The sequence below is a fragment of the Emys orbicularis genome, chromosome 5 (assembly GCF_028017835.1).
Source record: "Emys orbicularis isolate rEmyOrb1 chromosome 5, rEmyOrb1.hap1, whole genome shotgun sequence".
Lineage (NCBI taxonomy): Eukaryota > Metazoa > Chordata > Testudines > Emydidae > Emys > Emys orbicularis.
The window spans coordinates 21,403,301-21,419,314 of NC_088687.1; the positions used below are offsets into that span (position 1 = coordinate 21,403,301).

At 39.6% G+C, this 16,014-nt stretch overlaps 2 protein-coding genes across 2 annotated transcripts in view; one reads left to right on the forward strand and one right to left on the reverse strand.

Annotated features, from left to right (window-relative positions):
• Nucleotides 1–3,210, forward strand: part of HPGDS (hematopoietic prostaglandin D synthase) — a 44,292-nt gene extending 41,082 nt beyond the window's left edge. The window contains exons 4-5 of the mRNA XM_065405695.1: nucleotides 1,677–1,775; nucleotides 3,046–3,210. Coding sequence (XP_065261767.1) covers nucleotides 1,677–1,775; nucleotides 3,046–3,210 — 264 coding nt within the window. The remainder of the gene's footprint in view (nucleotides 1–1,676; nucleotides 1,776–3,045) is intronic.
• A 4,025-nt stretch (nucleotides 3,211–7,235) lies between these two features.
• The window catches only part of SMARCAD1 (SWI/SNF-related, matrix-associated actin-dependent regulator of chromatin, subfamily a, containing DEAD/H box 1), a 76,504-nt gene continuing 67,725 nt past the window's right edge, over nucleotides 7,236–16,014 (reverse strand). Inside the window, exons 16-24 of the mRNA XM_065404628.1 lie at nucleotides 15,042–15,179; nucleotides 14,578–14,673; nucleotides 13,112–13,229; nucleotides 12,798–12,919; nucleotides 11,456–11,644; nucleotides 10,117–10,235; nucleotides 9,079–9,261; nucleotides 8,323–8,432; nucleotides 7,236–7,751 (exon numbers count right to left, since the gene is read on the reverse strand). Coding sequence (XP_065260700.1) covers nucleotides 7,690–7,751; nucleotides 8,323–8,432; nucleotides 9,079–9,261; nucleotides 10,117–10,235; nucleotides 11,456–11,644; nucleotides 12,798–12,919; nucleotides 13,112–13,229; nucleotides 14,578–14,673; nucleotides 15,042–15,179 — 1,137 coding nt within the window. The 3' untranslated portion in view covers nucleotides 7,236–7,689. The remainder of the gene's footprint in view (nucleotides 7,752–8,322; nucleotides 8,433–9,078; nucleotides 9,262–10,116; nucleotides 10,236–11,455; nucleotides 11,645–12,797; nucleotides 12,920–13,111; nucleotides 13,230–14,577; nucleotides 14,674–15,041; nucleotides 15,180–16,014) is intronic.

Consider the following 16,014-nt stretch of genomic DNA (forward strand, 5'->3'; position numbering starts at 1 on the left):
TACCAAAATGAATAAGATTCCGCTCATTGATACAGAGAACTTTCCCTGCAATGTTGGAATTAAGCAGATGTGGTTTTCAGAAGTTATTGCATTACACACAGAGAAATACCAGTGAGTTGCATGTAAGGCCTTGCTTTGCTTGGCTAAAACACTTTAAACAAAGCAGTAAATAACTCTCACACCAGTAACACATCTTATTTGATATACTATGCAAGAAGAACTTTAAATATTTCAGTTGCATGCTATGAAACCAGTTAACATACATAATAGTTTACACTTATTTTTCTTATAGATTCATTGTTCTAAGCAGCAGGAATCACATAACTATTCCATGCATTTCTCTAGAACAGCCCAAGGTTTTATTATTTTAAACCAGTGATATTCAGACTGAGGCTTGCGAGCTGCCAGTGGCTCTTTGATGTGTTTCTTGCGGCTCTTTGCAGCACATGATATTAAAACGCTGATTTAATTAACCAAAGTTATTAACCAATCAGGATGCTTTTACCATGTTAACCAATTGTAGTTGATAAAAATAATAATACTTGGGCAGTCATTTTGCTGTGAGAATAATACATATCACACACACACACACACACACACACACACACACACAGGGGGGTCTTTTGGGTAATGTTTGCTAATTTGGCTCCTGAATCACTGAATTCTGAGTATCAGGGTTTTAAACATTACCAATCTGAGTTAGAGGCTACCATATAAGGAGTGAATGAAAATATTTGTTTGGGGGCAGGGTGGAACAAATAAAAGGGAACATGAGACATAAAATGATTGGTATGGGGAAGGTTTATCTAGGAAGTTGTAGACCCCATTACTGTGATATGTAAATATCCAATTAAACTTGCTTTTAAATGATAAGGGAAATATTTTTTTACCCAACACATCATTAGCCTGTGGGACATTGTACACAAGATATTATCGTAACATAGCATTAAACTCAAGAGCTTAGCAAGGTTCAAGAAAAGATTAGACATTTATGAGAACATCCACTAGTATATTAGCATAACATTTAAAATGGATATAAACCTGCATGCTTCAGGTAATAAACCAACTGTTAGCAGGAAGAAAACTTCACTTACAAACAGGTTATTCAAAAGTGGTCCATTGCAGAGTTTCTTGTGCCTTCTTCTGCAGCAGCTGGTGTTGGCCAAAGGCAGAGGCAGATGACTAGACTAGCTGGACCAGAGGCTCAGCCCATCTAGCTTGCTGATCCGACGTCAAAGGATAAGCTTCTGTGACATCCCCGAGTTGTTGGTTTGATGTCACGGTGCAGGTCTTGCAAGTCAGTGGAGGGTTCACACCCCTTCTCTAGGTGTCTGGTGTCAAGACAGAGGACTCACTGAGGCTAGTTAGGCTCATTGGTCTGATGCTAGCGAACAGGACATTGTGCACAAATGCCCTTTTCAACATCAATATATCAGACAGCTCATCAGTTAGCTTTAATTAATATTGCAATACCTGCTTGCATGCTTAAATAAAGGTACAACTATTCAATCATTTTACCAGTAAATATTTTTCAGGCCACATTAATCAAAACAAATGACTCCATTGTAACTAAGTTTTCCAAGCCCATATTTATGCTATATTTTCTGTTTCATGAACAGTGCACTCAAGAATAATCAGATTTGACTTACTCTCCACTTACATGTGCTTTTTTGCAGCAACAGATATTTAATGACCTCCTCACTAATACAGCTCCTGGGCTACTACGAGATTTGGACAGTTTCTTAGGGGATAATAAGTGGCTGGTTGGGAAATCTGTGAGTATCTTCTTTTTCCTCTTCCAAATCCAGTTGTCACTGGAGCAAAGTAACTGGATGAAGTTAAACTATTTTCACCTTCACAGTCAGAGATCTGAGAAACATCCTTTGTTGGGTGTTGGTTTTAATTCTTTGCTTTTCTTCCTAACACACTTTCAGGCTCTGACTACACTCACTATTTCACACCCACAGGCCTGGACTCATGTTTGCTGAACCAGTTTTGAACCAGACCATTTTAAACACTGCTGGTCAGTGTGAATGGAGCTAAACTATGTTTGAACTGAATTAAAAGTAATTGTTCCAGCCTTTGCTTAGAAGCCTCAGGGTTTGAAATTGGAAGTTTCAAAAATCAATTTGCATAGATTGATCCTGTCCACACTGCTGACCAAAGCCATATTTAAACTGAGTATGAACTGAACTGGTTTACAACCACATTTTAAAATCAATTCAGCAAGCATGATTTCTAAACAGTTCAGGCTAAGACCCCTGTCTACACCTAAATCAAGTCAGTGGATCAAGTTAAAATATATTTAAAATTTATAGCATGGATAGGATCTAAACATACCACCTTACACTAAAAGCAATTGATTGTAACCTCATCAGGGAATAACTTCTGTAATTGTAGATTGAAGGTAACTACTCACACTTGGTAAGGTAACTCACATCTTTTCATATATTTATATCTGCTCCTGTATTTTTCATTCCATGCATCTGAAGTGGGTTCTAGCCCACGAAAGCTTATGCCCAAATAAATGTGTTAGTCTCTAAGGTGCCACAAGGACTCCTTGTTGTTTTTATTTAAACAAGATATAGCTGGCTAAGATAGGAGGGCCCAAACCAAATTTAAAGTGTGGTTCTCTATCCTCATTTTGGGATAAGTCTTCACTACCCGCCGTATCGGTGGGTAGCAATCGATTTATCCGGGATCGATATATCGCGTCTCGTTAAGACGCGATATATCGATCCCCGAACGCGCTCACCGTCGACTCCGGAACTCCACCAGAGCGAGCAGCGGTAGCGCAGTCGAGGGGGGAGCCGCGGCCATCGATCCCGCGCAGTCTGGACCCCAGGTAATTCGATCCAAGATACTTCGACTTCAGATACGCTATTCGCGTAGCTGAAGTTGCGTATCTTGGATCGATCCTCCCCCCCCCCAGTGTAGACCAGCCCTTGGATTCAGTATAGACCAGGTCTTTGATGTTAATAGTTCTGTTATTTGATTGTATATACTAAGTGAGTAATTTTGTTTTACCCTTTTCATTTTCACCAGGTAACCTGGGCTGATTTCTACTGGGATGTGTGTAGTACAACACTTCGGTTCCTTAAGCCTGGCCTGGCAGACAACTACCCTAAACTTTTGGCTCTGAAAGAGAGAGTACAAGCCCTTCCTGCTATTGCAGACTGGATTCAGCAAAGACCAAAGACTACACTGTAGATCAGCTTTTCTGGTTTTGAAGAACATGTTTATGTGTATTTTTTTAACATAACCCCAGCACCTCTAAAGTTACTAATTTACAAAAATTAAGATGACTCAATGCCTAATTTGATCCAGTCTATCACACCTGCTTGGAAAACATCAGTGGACAGATTAAATTCTTCCTCTTCTCTGTTTTGCATTAGGTTTCAGGGGTAAGGAGAACAGTTATCAATGGAGAACAAGTTTCCGAGAACTTGGCCTTTAATATTTTTATGCATGTGTAATGTTGCAAGATGCAGATTGAATTAAACACTGTTATAATTGATTATAAAATGGACTAAAAATACACCAGACTGAATTTTTTCCTCTGTGACTATAGCATGGAGATTTATACTAAGACTGCATTTCAATGTATGTTTAAGCGTGTAATGATTATTTACTATATATGTCAGTGACTGATTATACTTTTCAGTGTAGAAAAGCAACATGATCAACAATTTAACTCTGTTTATGAAAGATGAATGGAAAAGTGGACATGGTAGACTGGGAATGCTATGGTGAGCAGGGCCGGCTCCAGGGTTTTGGCCACCCCAAGCAGCCAAAACCAAAAAAAAAAGCCGCGATCGCGATCTGCGGCGGCAATTCGGCGGGAGGTCCTTCACTCCCAGGCGGAGTGAGGGACCGTCCGCCGAATTGCCGCCGAATACCTGGACCTGCCACCCCTCTACGGAGCAGCCGCCACAAGCACCTGCTTGAGAAGCTGGTGCCTGGAGCCGGCCCTGATGGTGAGTTTGGAGACGACCAGCACTGTACATCACTCCCGCCCCCACCCCCGCATGTTCAAAGATTTAAAATACAGCAATTCTGAAACTGATCAGTCCAACTCTGCTTTCACTGCACTTTCCAGAGAAACATGTTGGGGAGGGAGAAGAGACAATGAGGAAAGTTTCATGGACAGAAATTGTCTTGACAGTACTATTCCACATCTTTATGACTATCTTAATATGAGGGGTAGTAAAACTAGTTCAGAGAGGGAGGAAAGGGAAGGGACACAGGGCAAAACAGACCATCAGTGTGAGTGGGGAAAACTGCAGGAACCCAGATCCCCATGGGTTCTGTTCAAACGTGTTGTGTGTGTAGGTAATTCTGGTTACTCTTTGAAAGGCAGCCAACTTTACCTCTCTGCTCCCACAGGAGAAACTCGCATACAATGCTGCAAGTGGAAGCTGCAGTAGCCAAGATTTTGTTGAGCACTGGGTGGCATCAACAGACACCTCTCACCCCAAGGGCACACCATGTACCTATCTGATGAGTGGGGAACGTGGAGCTATAAAAGGAAGGGCAAAGCAGGGAGTAGAGAGAAGAGCCAGCACAAGAAAAGAAAAAAATAAGGGAAACAAGTTAGAGACAAGGAAAAGGATAGAAAAGCTGAAGTAAGAACAGATAAAATAAGATGGAAGCAATCACTGTGAAGAAGGGGGCACACCCATTTATCAGTCCAACCCAAGATGGGTCTCCAACAGAAGTTGTGAAACTGATATGCACAATGCCTTTTACTTGGCACTTGACAAAGATGAGTTATATACTCGTTCTATCCATGTGGAAACAGAGATATAAGTTAAATTACTTACCTGAGGTTACACATTGAGCATTTGGCAGAGTGGAGAACAGAATCCATACCGCTTGACATTCAATCCCCAGCTCTAACCCTACACTCCCAATTTGTTCTCACTATCCCCAATAACTTTTCTGAAGATAACTAGAGGACCAATTATTCCTCTCTGTTCTCCCATCCTTCTGCCAGTTTAACATTGCAGGCCACAGGATCCTCAATGTGTTTTTTTTATAACATCCACAGAATAACCACTCACTAACTTCACAGTATTGAACAAAAAACAAATGCAACAAAAACTACAATTTTGAGCCTGTCTAAAGCTGTCTGACTCAATAGGCAGTATTCAGTAAACCGAAGAGATAAGTAAAGACAAGCATGAATGAAAGCCTTATTTCTCCTACATATCAGTTTAGTGCCACAGCTGAACTAGAGCTGAATTCTCCTTCAAAACTAAATCTTTCCTCGGCACTTGTTAACCATTCATTTTGGAATCTGGTAAATTAGATTAAAATAACTACCTTGGAGCTGTCCTAGAGATTCCTTAATCTAGTTTGTGCTTTAGATGACTACAGACCGGAGAGACAGTTCCTTCAGAGAAAGCCTCATTTTTACTACTTCTGTACTTCTACTCTATTCTTCTCCTGGACAATGTGAAGCTCAGTTTTTTCTTTCAGTGGCAGGTTGTGTGTTCTTGTTTAATTCCAGGACTAAAGAAAAGACACAGTAGGTGTGTCAGAGAAGGGCAGGGCAACCCTATTGCAGGCAAGAAACAAGCCATACACCTACTTCAGTTTCCTCTTCAGCCACCCATACAAAGGAATATTGTCTCTATTAGCAGCAAACCACAGATTCAAACCCTTTTAGTCATATAAAGCACCACAGTCCACAGATCTCTTGCAGTAAACATCAAAAAACCCACAAAACAATTCCTCTCAAACCCCCAAAGTAAAACAAGGCTATAACACAGCAGCTCTTTAATACCATTAGGAGGTCACTATCCCTGGTCACCAACCTGAGAGTCACGAACCACTCGGTCACAGTTACTTAATCCCTGTTCCAGGGCCTCACTCTCCAGGTCTCCTACCCGAGAGTTCCAAGAATCGCTTTTCTCCCTCAAGTCTTCTCCCGTAGCCTCAAGTCAGCTTTCTCACAAGAAGCTCCCTACAGAATTTAATTCCCCCAGGCCTCCCTTGCTTAGGGGAACCTTCCTAGCCTGTGAGTCCTACACCTGCTCCCCAGGACATCCCTTTGAAGTCAACCCTTACTTCTGGGCCCTTTATCCTGACCATGCTGGTTCTTCTCCTCATTCCTAGGGGCCACTGCACCAGCCTTCCTTCAATTTGGCAGGGTTCCCCAGCTCTAATCCATCCTTCAGCCGTTTCCTTTGAACTTATCACCAGCAGCTCACAGTTACTGCTCTCCTTGAGCTTTCCTGCAGCTCTTTCCCTCAGGCAATTCTCTGCTGCTCTTTGTCTCTCCTCTTCTCAGGCCTCTCATCTGCTCTTTACTGTCTTCTCCCAGGTGCACTGCGTCCCGCTTCCTCAGGCTAGCTACCCATGTACATACCCAGGAGGTCAGATGGGATTGTACTTGGGTAGCTAGCCCAAACCACTGTTCATGCAGCTGCAGTTAAATGGCTGTTTTTAGCATTCTACTTTGAGCAGAGGTTATCATGAGTATGTCTCACCTGAGCTAGGAATCTCACCTCCCAGCTGTTGTGTAGACATACCCCTATAGACTAGCTAATGAACTAGAGTAATTATAAGGCAGGACTAGAAATTAAGAGAGTTTTGATCAAAATGCTAGAAGTTTCCCTAGACATGGAGAGGTCAATGGAGGTAAAGTCCAGCCCCAAGTGCAGCAAGGAAGCAAGTGAGATGGTTGGGGCTGCATAACATTTTTATAACCTCTTCCAAAGAGCTGTTTTCCAGAGGTTTCTCAAAGTTCAGGGCCATCTTAGATGCCACTTTAAAGAAAGAACCTTATGCTTGTAATCCTGTTAGGATTCCTCTCTTTTCCTTACCTTGGTTATTGATCTCACTTGTGCCCTGTTTATAATTAAATCTTTGCCTTACATGCTTCATTTTACACACTGAGTTGTCCCACTGAAATCAACAGAACTACCCAGTACTTTCAGTGCATAAAGTCTTTACAGGATCATGGCCTTAGGCTGAAAGTTCTATAGGGCAGGAACTCAATCTTCACATCCACGTTTCTAAGCACAGTTCTGAGTGCAGTACAAATGAAATATTACCATTATTTGATTAAGCAAAGAGCAGTTAGAGTAGAATATCTGAAGCAGTTTGAAAGCTGCTGCTTTTTATTTTGTTCCTACTGGTAAAGTAGAACATTGTTTCAAATAAAAAAGACCCAGGTCATCTAGACAATTTTATTCGAACAAGTTGATACAAAAACAGTACAGTACTTCAAATGAACAAAAACAAGCATAAACAGACATGAGCATTGTCAAATAAGGCACATGTAAAAAAAAATCTACACACATTATCCAGTGAAACAGACAGTTCTTATATATATTTGGGAGGTAGAAATAATTACAAAAATACTGACAAATCTTAAGCATTAGCAGATCTGGTAAAGTCATCACTAACTAGGTCCCCATTTTTAAAACTGCTTTGTAAAATATGGATTATTCAACATTTTATGCACTACATATGTGTGTGGCATTTACACATTTTGTTTTCAAGCATCTGGAGAATTCTATCAGTGTTAAAAATCTTCAATACCATGAGAAATACAGGAAAGGAATTACAAAAAGTTATAAATGTTCATAAAACTTATGGTCACCAGTAATGTAAAAGTCCATGGGTGTACCACATTGCCTTTTTCTCGCCAATAAAATCCACAGCTATTTTATTTACATTTTACAGACCTAATGAAGTTTTTAATAATGTGGCTATATCTCCAGGAATGGTCCCTTCTTCTCCTGCAGAATAAAAGCAAACCATTAATGCTGCATTAATGAAAACATTTCACATGAATAAACCCTGTTCATCCAAGCAGTAAGGCTCTGTCTAGTTTTACACTTCAACAAGAAGTCCCTCCCCCTTGACTTGACTGTAGCTCTTTCAATGCGTAGAACACCATTGGGTTTTCACTACTAAGATTATCAACTGTAATCATCCATCATGCCCAGAGTATTCAGAGGCAAGCCCCTGCATTTGTGATATTCCAGTATTAAGTTCTGGGGCAGCTTCAAGTGAAATAAAAATGAAGGTTTTTATTGAATTAACCAGGAAAGTGAATATAATCAGTACAGTAAATCTGGTGGTATTTTTAATATTAATTTCTATTTTACATAAGTGCATTGCAGAAGTTAAGAGAAAACTAGGTGACAATGAGACAGGGGACACGGGAAGCAGTCTGGATTTTCAACACCAAGGACTCAGTTTTCAGAGTAAAACTGCACTTTAAGGAGAAGTAGCAAATTTATTTAGTTCTATATAGAGGACAGCTATGAAATATGACATTAACTAATATGAGTAATAAAGACTTACCTAAATCTACTGCAGTCATATCTTGCTCTAGCTTCAACTTCTGCTGACTGATTTTGAGCATAGACTCCTCAATAGTCCCTTTACTGATTAGCTTTATGACTTGTACTTCTCTAAAACCCACAAAAAAGAGGATTAAGTCTATTATATCATTATTGTGAATTAAGAAATACTTGTTCCTTTCCACAGTTTGGCGCTATTTAGCCTGATACATCCCAGAAAGTGATCATGCCTACCCAAGGCCTGCCAAAATCCAACTCTCTCAAATTAGTGCAATCACTTCTTCACTTCACTTCTTGACTTCTTTTCCCATTTACAAGGGACAGGAGGTGCCCACGATTCCTTGCACTCCTTTCCGTCCATGGCACAAATTCATAGGTCTTTGATTTCCAGTCCTTTTCTCCTCTAACTTCTCTAACAGTCCTTCCATCATCTCCTCTGTCTTTCATGGCCTATCTTGCTGTCATCTTCTTCCCATACTTTCTTTGCTGATTGCTCTTATCACATGTACAACCCACCTCAAATTCTCCAGCTTATCAAAGTTCCAATTCATCTTCCCCCTAGTTTCTTCCATGTGCACTCTGTCTACTCTCTGCTTGCCTGCCATTCTCCTCTGCACGTTATTTTCAACTACCTGTATCTTTTCTTCTTCCATCTCCCAAAATATCCACCATCTCCAAACTATAGAGCAGGCAGGAACAAACACACGCTGCATACACTTCTTTCAGTTTGCTAATGTAATATTAATTAAAAACTTACCTGGTCTGACCTACTCTATGGCATCGATCTTCTGCTTGCTTGTCATTGTAAGGGTTGCAGTCAATGTCATGAAGAATAACAATATTTGCTGAAGTCAAATTTATTCCTAGGCCACCAGCTTTGGTCGAAAGCAGGAATACAAAAATACCCATATCTGTATTGAATTCATCTATCAGATGTATCCTACAAAATTAAAGCACACACAAATCATGCCTTGTGAAAAACAATTCTGTTAATTACAATAGCTGTTTTCCAGACAGAGGAATGGGGGGTGGGGGGGGGGGGGGGGGGAAGAGGAAATCAATATGTAAGCAAAGCAGTCAGGATGAAGAGTGATATCCTTTCAGTTCCACTTTTTTTAATATAAATACACTCCTCCCCCCCAATTTACACATAAAAATACATTACTCCCAAGTGCCTCACATCCTAATCACTATCAGATGGCTAAAGAGGATCTTAAGGAGGAGAAGACTGAGTCAAGAGAGGTTAGTGGCCTTCCAAACCAGCTCAGAAAGGGCACTTTACAAATAGAAGGTGACAGAAGAAAAAATAGAAAAAGATTGTGGAAGAAGCCAAGGAGGGCATTGACTGGCATCTGTGCGAGAGTGGAGAGGATGATGCTTAAAGAAACAAAGGGTAGATAGGAAAGAGGAGAATATCAGGGGACCAGATGGTGAAGACAAGAAACTTGAATTTGGTTTAGTGAAGAAAGGAGAGCCAGTGGAGGGACAGAGAGGTCTACACTCAAAGGTTAAGTTGACTGAACTATGTCACTCAGGGGTGTGAAAAATCAACATCCCTGAGCGACCTAGTTAGTTAAACTAACCCCCCCATGTAGACAGTGCTAGGTTGACAGAACAATTTTTCCGTCAATCTAGCTACCACATCTTAAGTAGAAGGTGGATTAACTACATGATGGGAGAACCCCTCCCATTGCTGTAGTGAATGTCTACACCTGAAATTCTCAACTTTGTGGGAAAAACAACTGCACATGTGCATTAACTTACTCGCACCTCTTGCAAAAAAAGTTTCACTTACCTTTCAGAAATCTGTGTCTTTCCATCCAGCCTAATATATCGGTGCTGTTGCTGTTTTAGGAGAACTTCTAAAATGTCCAGCATCATAGTAAACTGGCTAAACAATACAACTCTATCACCCTGGGGAAGGAGGAAAAGAAGTCAGTTAGGGAAGACATTAATTACATAAATGTTTTATTAGAAAATCACTTATTTGCACTATACATTTGGGCCTAAATTTTCCAACCTCGATGCCTAGATCAGCCACCAAAATCCATATTTAGGCACTTAAATTAAACTGGTCTACTTTCAATAAGAGGTGGGGTGTTCAAAGTATCTTGGGGTGCCAAAACATGTATTTAGATTACTAACTTTAGGCACCCTAATTTGAACATTTACGTAATTTGGGCACTAGCAGTTAAATACAGTAAAATCTCTTATACGTGCAACTGCAAACACACAAAACCCCCCACGAGTAATAGTTTTATTCAAATAGATTTATTTTGAAATTGTTTTCCTTGCAACAGGGAAGAAACATAGCCTTGCTGGTCATTACTGTCCGAGGCGCCTGTACAAATGCCTAAAGTAATGAACACCATAATCTTGTCTTTGTAATCCATCATCATCTTCACCCCTTCTTCCTAGCTCTGCTTGAGCCAACATGCTAAAAATAGCAGAGTGACCCCACAAGGGCATAGGTGGTGGCTTGAGCTAGCCACCCGAGTACAATGCCACCCAACAACCTGTGTACATACTTGGGCAGGTAGTCCAAACTGTCACTCGTGCCACCATGGCCACGCTGCTATATTTAGTGTGCTAGCTCAAGTAGAGCTAGTGCAAGTATGTCTACCCAGGCTAGGAATTACACCACCCAGCTGCTGTTGAGACATATCTTAAGAGGCTATGGTAGTGTTCTAGGATGAATATTCTGATTATTGGAGGAAACAGGGAAAAACATTTAGTTTTCCCTAAGCTTTAAATATTGTTTTTGCACAGATTATATACACTATAATATCTAATCCTATTTATTAGTACAAAAGGTAAAAAAAACAGCTTTTTCAGAAAATCAATATGATTCATTACTGTTAGCACTGAACATTGAGCAACCCTAAACACACTTCTTTGAACACTTTTGCAGGATGGCAATTTCCCCTATTCAATCAACTGCATGTGTGACACAGAACAGCAGTACAGTTCTATCAAATATGTGCCATAAAGTCATAAGCTATCCTGTTGTATTCTATAGAAAAATCAAGTTAGCATGTAAAAGCTGCCTGTTAATAGGGATTCAGTAAATCAGTGGTAAACAAAGTTGTGAAAAGCAGAAGACGTTTAAACTAGAATATTATTTTAGTGCAAACCTTTTCTTTAAGGTCAGAGAGGATGCGCTCAAGTGTTCTAAATTTTCCAGAATCCAAAATTGTATCCATCTCTAACTTAAAGTCACTGACACTAGCATACTGTTTACAAAGCAAATGCAGCTCAAAATCTGTCATCACAGACATATCTTCGAAGATGAGGTCAGGATTGGCATCACAATGCGTGGGTTCCTAAAAGTAAAAAAGGTAACAAAATGAATATAATGCATTCCACTGTAGGCATATTTATACTTACCTTAAAGAGCCAGTAAGATTATGCAACTACAGTTGCATCCAATATTTTTGCAGAGAACAAAAGCACCAGAAACCAGGCCTGTGCACACACTAATTTGGTTCACAGGGGTCTAATGCAAAATTAACTCTTCAAGTTCAGTTTATAGGAGATGGTGGAGGATTGACGTCTGTCATCTGGGGTAAGATTCTACAGAAACTTGAATTATGAAGAACTACTGGGAATACCTTTTACTTCACTAGCCACCAACCACACACCCTCAAACCATAGGACCTTTTATCCCTAGGTCAGGCCTTTTCCCTTGAAGAAATACTCCTTCATGGGGAATCCAATCCTTGGATCAATGATAGAAAACATGGGAAGCCCTGCCCAGGTTGTAGCGCTGGTAGAGGTATATCATGCCTGGGCAAAAAGAGGAAAGCAAAAGAGCCATATCTATAAAGTGGGAGGGGAGATTGGAAAAAAAAAAGGGGGGGGGGGAACTGCTTCATCTCCCCCCTGGAGTTCCCCCCCCCCAAATCAGGCTCCAGGCACAGCTGACATGTGCACATTCAAATCTGGTTACATGTATACTTTTATTAAGGTGCCTATTATATTTTCAGATTGGTTCTTAATTTTCTTGTTTTAAAAAGAGATCTAATCCAAAACACAGTGCGAGTTAATCAAAGCCAAATTAGGAAAAGGATAGTTCATGTATATACGCTTTCCCCACTTCGGTTCTCTACAGCCCACATTTGGTGACCTTCAGGAAATGCTGGCAGACCCAACTGTTCTTCCAAGCTTTTCATGTAATAAGGAGAAGGGTCAACCAAGAAAATGAGGGGGCTGATGAAAAGTGGTCTAATGTGGGACCAGAAATGTCTTTCCTAAGCAAGTCTTCTTAGAGCTGATCTGGAAGTTTATTTTCAAATTTTAAAATGTCTGCAATGCAATCTGGGCATTGGATAAATGCAACTGGAAAAATCTAAAGAAATAAAGTTTTACAAATAGGTACTTCTGATCAAGTGACTGGCACCCAAACATTGTTGTTCAAGATCCTGAAAAGAAGAATTCAGAGAAGTTACAGTACGTTTGTGAATCCTATGAGCGTACCTTGAGCATAAGCATTGACATCATCTTCAGTTTGTCAGCTGTGTAATACTGGCGGTGTAAGAGAGGATGATTTGCCATTTTTCTCAGCTGCATCATGACATTGCCCATTTCTGAGTTTTTTTCTATGACCAAAAAAATATTGCCATCATTTCCAAACATTTGATTTAATGACACAAATAAAAAAAATGAACATTTAATCTATGCAACTATGACCTGAGTTTTCTAAAACTAATGAGTATTGGATGTTTCCACAAATCAAAAACTTAGTACAATTTAAGAGACAGTTTGGGAAAAACAACCAGACCCTCACATACCCTGGCTGTCAATAGATTTCTTTAGTTTGTTGAAGAGGTCATAGTACAGCTGTTCCTGTTTCTCTGACATATCACACAACTCAATAAGATCTTTTTTGGGGGGTAGTTGTTTAAGGACCTGATGAGACAAGATAAAAATTTCAAGTGAATAATGATTACTCTGAATGGTTTGAAATTGTGCTTTGCCCACAAGGTGAACTGCAACAATGTGTATTTAAGAGCAACTCTTTAGGGGCCTGATCCACAGACCATTAAAAACCATTAAGTCTTTTCACTGACCGTAATGGACTTCGAATCATGTCCTAAGAATTGAAGTCGATAGACTTCAAAGTTGAAGAAATATTTTTAAAAATATTTGAAAAGTATTTTCCTGCTTATCAGACAAATCTCTGCTTAGGGTTCGTTGATTAACTAGTAACAGATGACAGTAAGCAGTGAAGGGAACACATTAACAAACAGGGAAAGAAGAAATGTCAGCAAGATTAAGATCAAATTTCTACACATTAGAATGTGAATGCTGTTAACATTTGTTCAATTCTTACATGCAGGCAATCCTAGATGGAAGGGGCCAGTGACAAGCTACTTCTACCAGGGACAGAACCAAGCACCCTAATGGTCTTTGGGTTCTTAAACAGAACAAAAAAGGCTTTGAGGACCCCAAGATACTTTAAACCCACAGTTGCAGCTATACCATATATATGCAGTTAATCTTTTGATTAAAATGATGTTACTGTGAAGCAGAATAGCACTTGTGATAAGTGAAGCCACTCATTTGTTGGCTACAGCTTAACAGTACAGCAAATCTCAGAGATGCCATCGGGACAATCACTTACAATACTGTAAACAGAAAGAGGCAGGAAACAAATAAGCACCAGAAACAGTATGGGCAAAAAGTAAAGTTCTATGAGGAAAAGAAGAGTAACTCATGGAAGAAGAGAAGTAGCTGAAGCCTCATTTTTTTGGGGTGGGGTGGGGTGGTTGGGAAGGCATTGTAGACTTCTGGTGATGAGGAGAAGTGGACTGATTGGGTCTAAGGTAGGGGACAGAGGCTCAAGAAAATGTCACCCAAACCTTACAGAAGGTTCTTGCATATACTATAAGAATTTTCAATATCTTCACTGCTATTAAGTTTCCTAAAATTAAGTTCTTGTGTTACCTTTTAAAAGATTTCTCAATGTTTTACACTACAAAAATAAAATTATTTCATATTCATTGAGGGAGACTAGTTGGGTGAGGCAATATTTTTTATTGGACCATCTTCTGTTCATGGAGGGGATAAGCTTTCAAGCTTCACAGAGGGACCTGACAAAAAGCTCTGTGAAGCTCGAAAGTTTGTCCTCTTCACCAACAGAAGCTGGTCCAATAAAAGATATTACCTCACCCACCTTGTCTTCCATAGCCTGGGACCAACATGGTTACACCACCACTTCAGATTCATTAGCATAGCTGCAAGTTAACAGATTTACCTCATCCTTTACTCTTCTCAAGATAAATGGCTTTATGATCTGCTTCGCATGAGCGATCCGCTCCTTTTCATATATACTGTGTTCTTCAGCAGCTTTCTAAGAAAAATATTAGAAAAAATTCAAAGTTTTATAATGTGAAAATTCTCAACTCTATTAATGCCATTATTATTACTTAGTTTGCATGCTCCAACCTGAGAGACAATCACCCAGGAGCCAGAGAAGGGAAAAAAGTGCCCTCCTTTGGTCTCATGTAACCAAAAATTACAAGAGTTTTGGGACACCGAGCTACAATACAATTTCACCCATTTGGTTTAGTTTGTATGGATGTGATGTTTTCAAGGGTGTACCAAGTTCCCAAAACTTGGGAATAACTAAATAATAATAACTAAACCAAACCGCGTAAAAGAGGAGTATTACAGCAATGAAAGTATCCTTTTGAAATAAAAAGTATTTTTACTGCTTACTGTTTTTGAAGAGAACATCCTCCGGATTTCACTGGTGCTACCACTGAACATATGTGGCATGACAAAATTCAATAGAGACATTAATTCCAACAGGTTATTTTGAACTGGAGTGCCTGTTAGCAGCAGACGATTCTTCGCCTATTCGGCCAATATGAAAAGTCACAAAAATAACATGAAATGAATACCAGAGGAATTAACATTTTCCTTCTAAAGAATAGCTTAAGCAAATTTTGTGCTGAAAAAGTCACAGAAGACAGGAATTTAGCATTCAGTTCTATCCCTTTTTTCAACCATATATTTCATGCCCACAATATGCATCAAATGGACTAGTTTCCAGTGATGTTCGTTGATTAACAAAATAAGCAGAGCACGCCATATGGAAATTTTCACCATGGCCCCACCTAGTAACATGCCTCAAGTTTTCTGAATGGATGATCTTTCTTACAGCCACATTTTGCTTCTTCTGCAAGAAATGCTGGGTAGACTGGAAATTTTTGAAAGGCTTAAGTTGGAAATTTACCTCATGAGATTTGCTGTATACCTTACTTCTTTTCAAGTCAATTGTAGCTGAAAAGTGATTCCTGAAATCCCCATGTTTGTTCCTCCCCCAACTTTAGACCGTGGCATGTTTTCAAATAGGTTAACAAACAGCTCATCAGCATAATTATTGTCTCTTTTTAGAACTGCACACACATACCTCTTACAACTCTTAGTTTGTATGATTTATATTAACCAGAGTAGTAAACCCTTCATTCACACCCAAGTACCCTATCATTTTGGCACAATCTCTTTTCCATAGTTTGAGAACTACTTACAGGTGGTTATTGCATCTTAGACAATTTATATTTCAGTGTAAGACTTTGAGATCAAGCAAAATTCTAAAATTTGACTACTACTTTAGAGAGACCCTGTAAGAAGAAGATGCTTTATATTTAGTTGGGAAATAAATCTCCATTTACAGTTACCAAAGTAC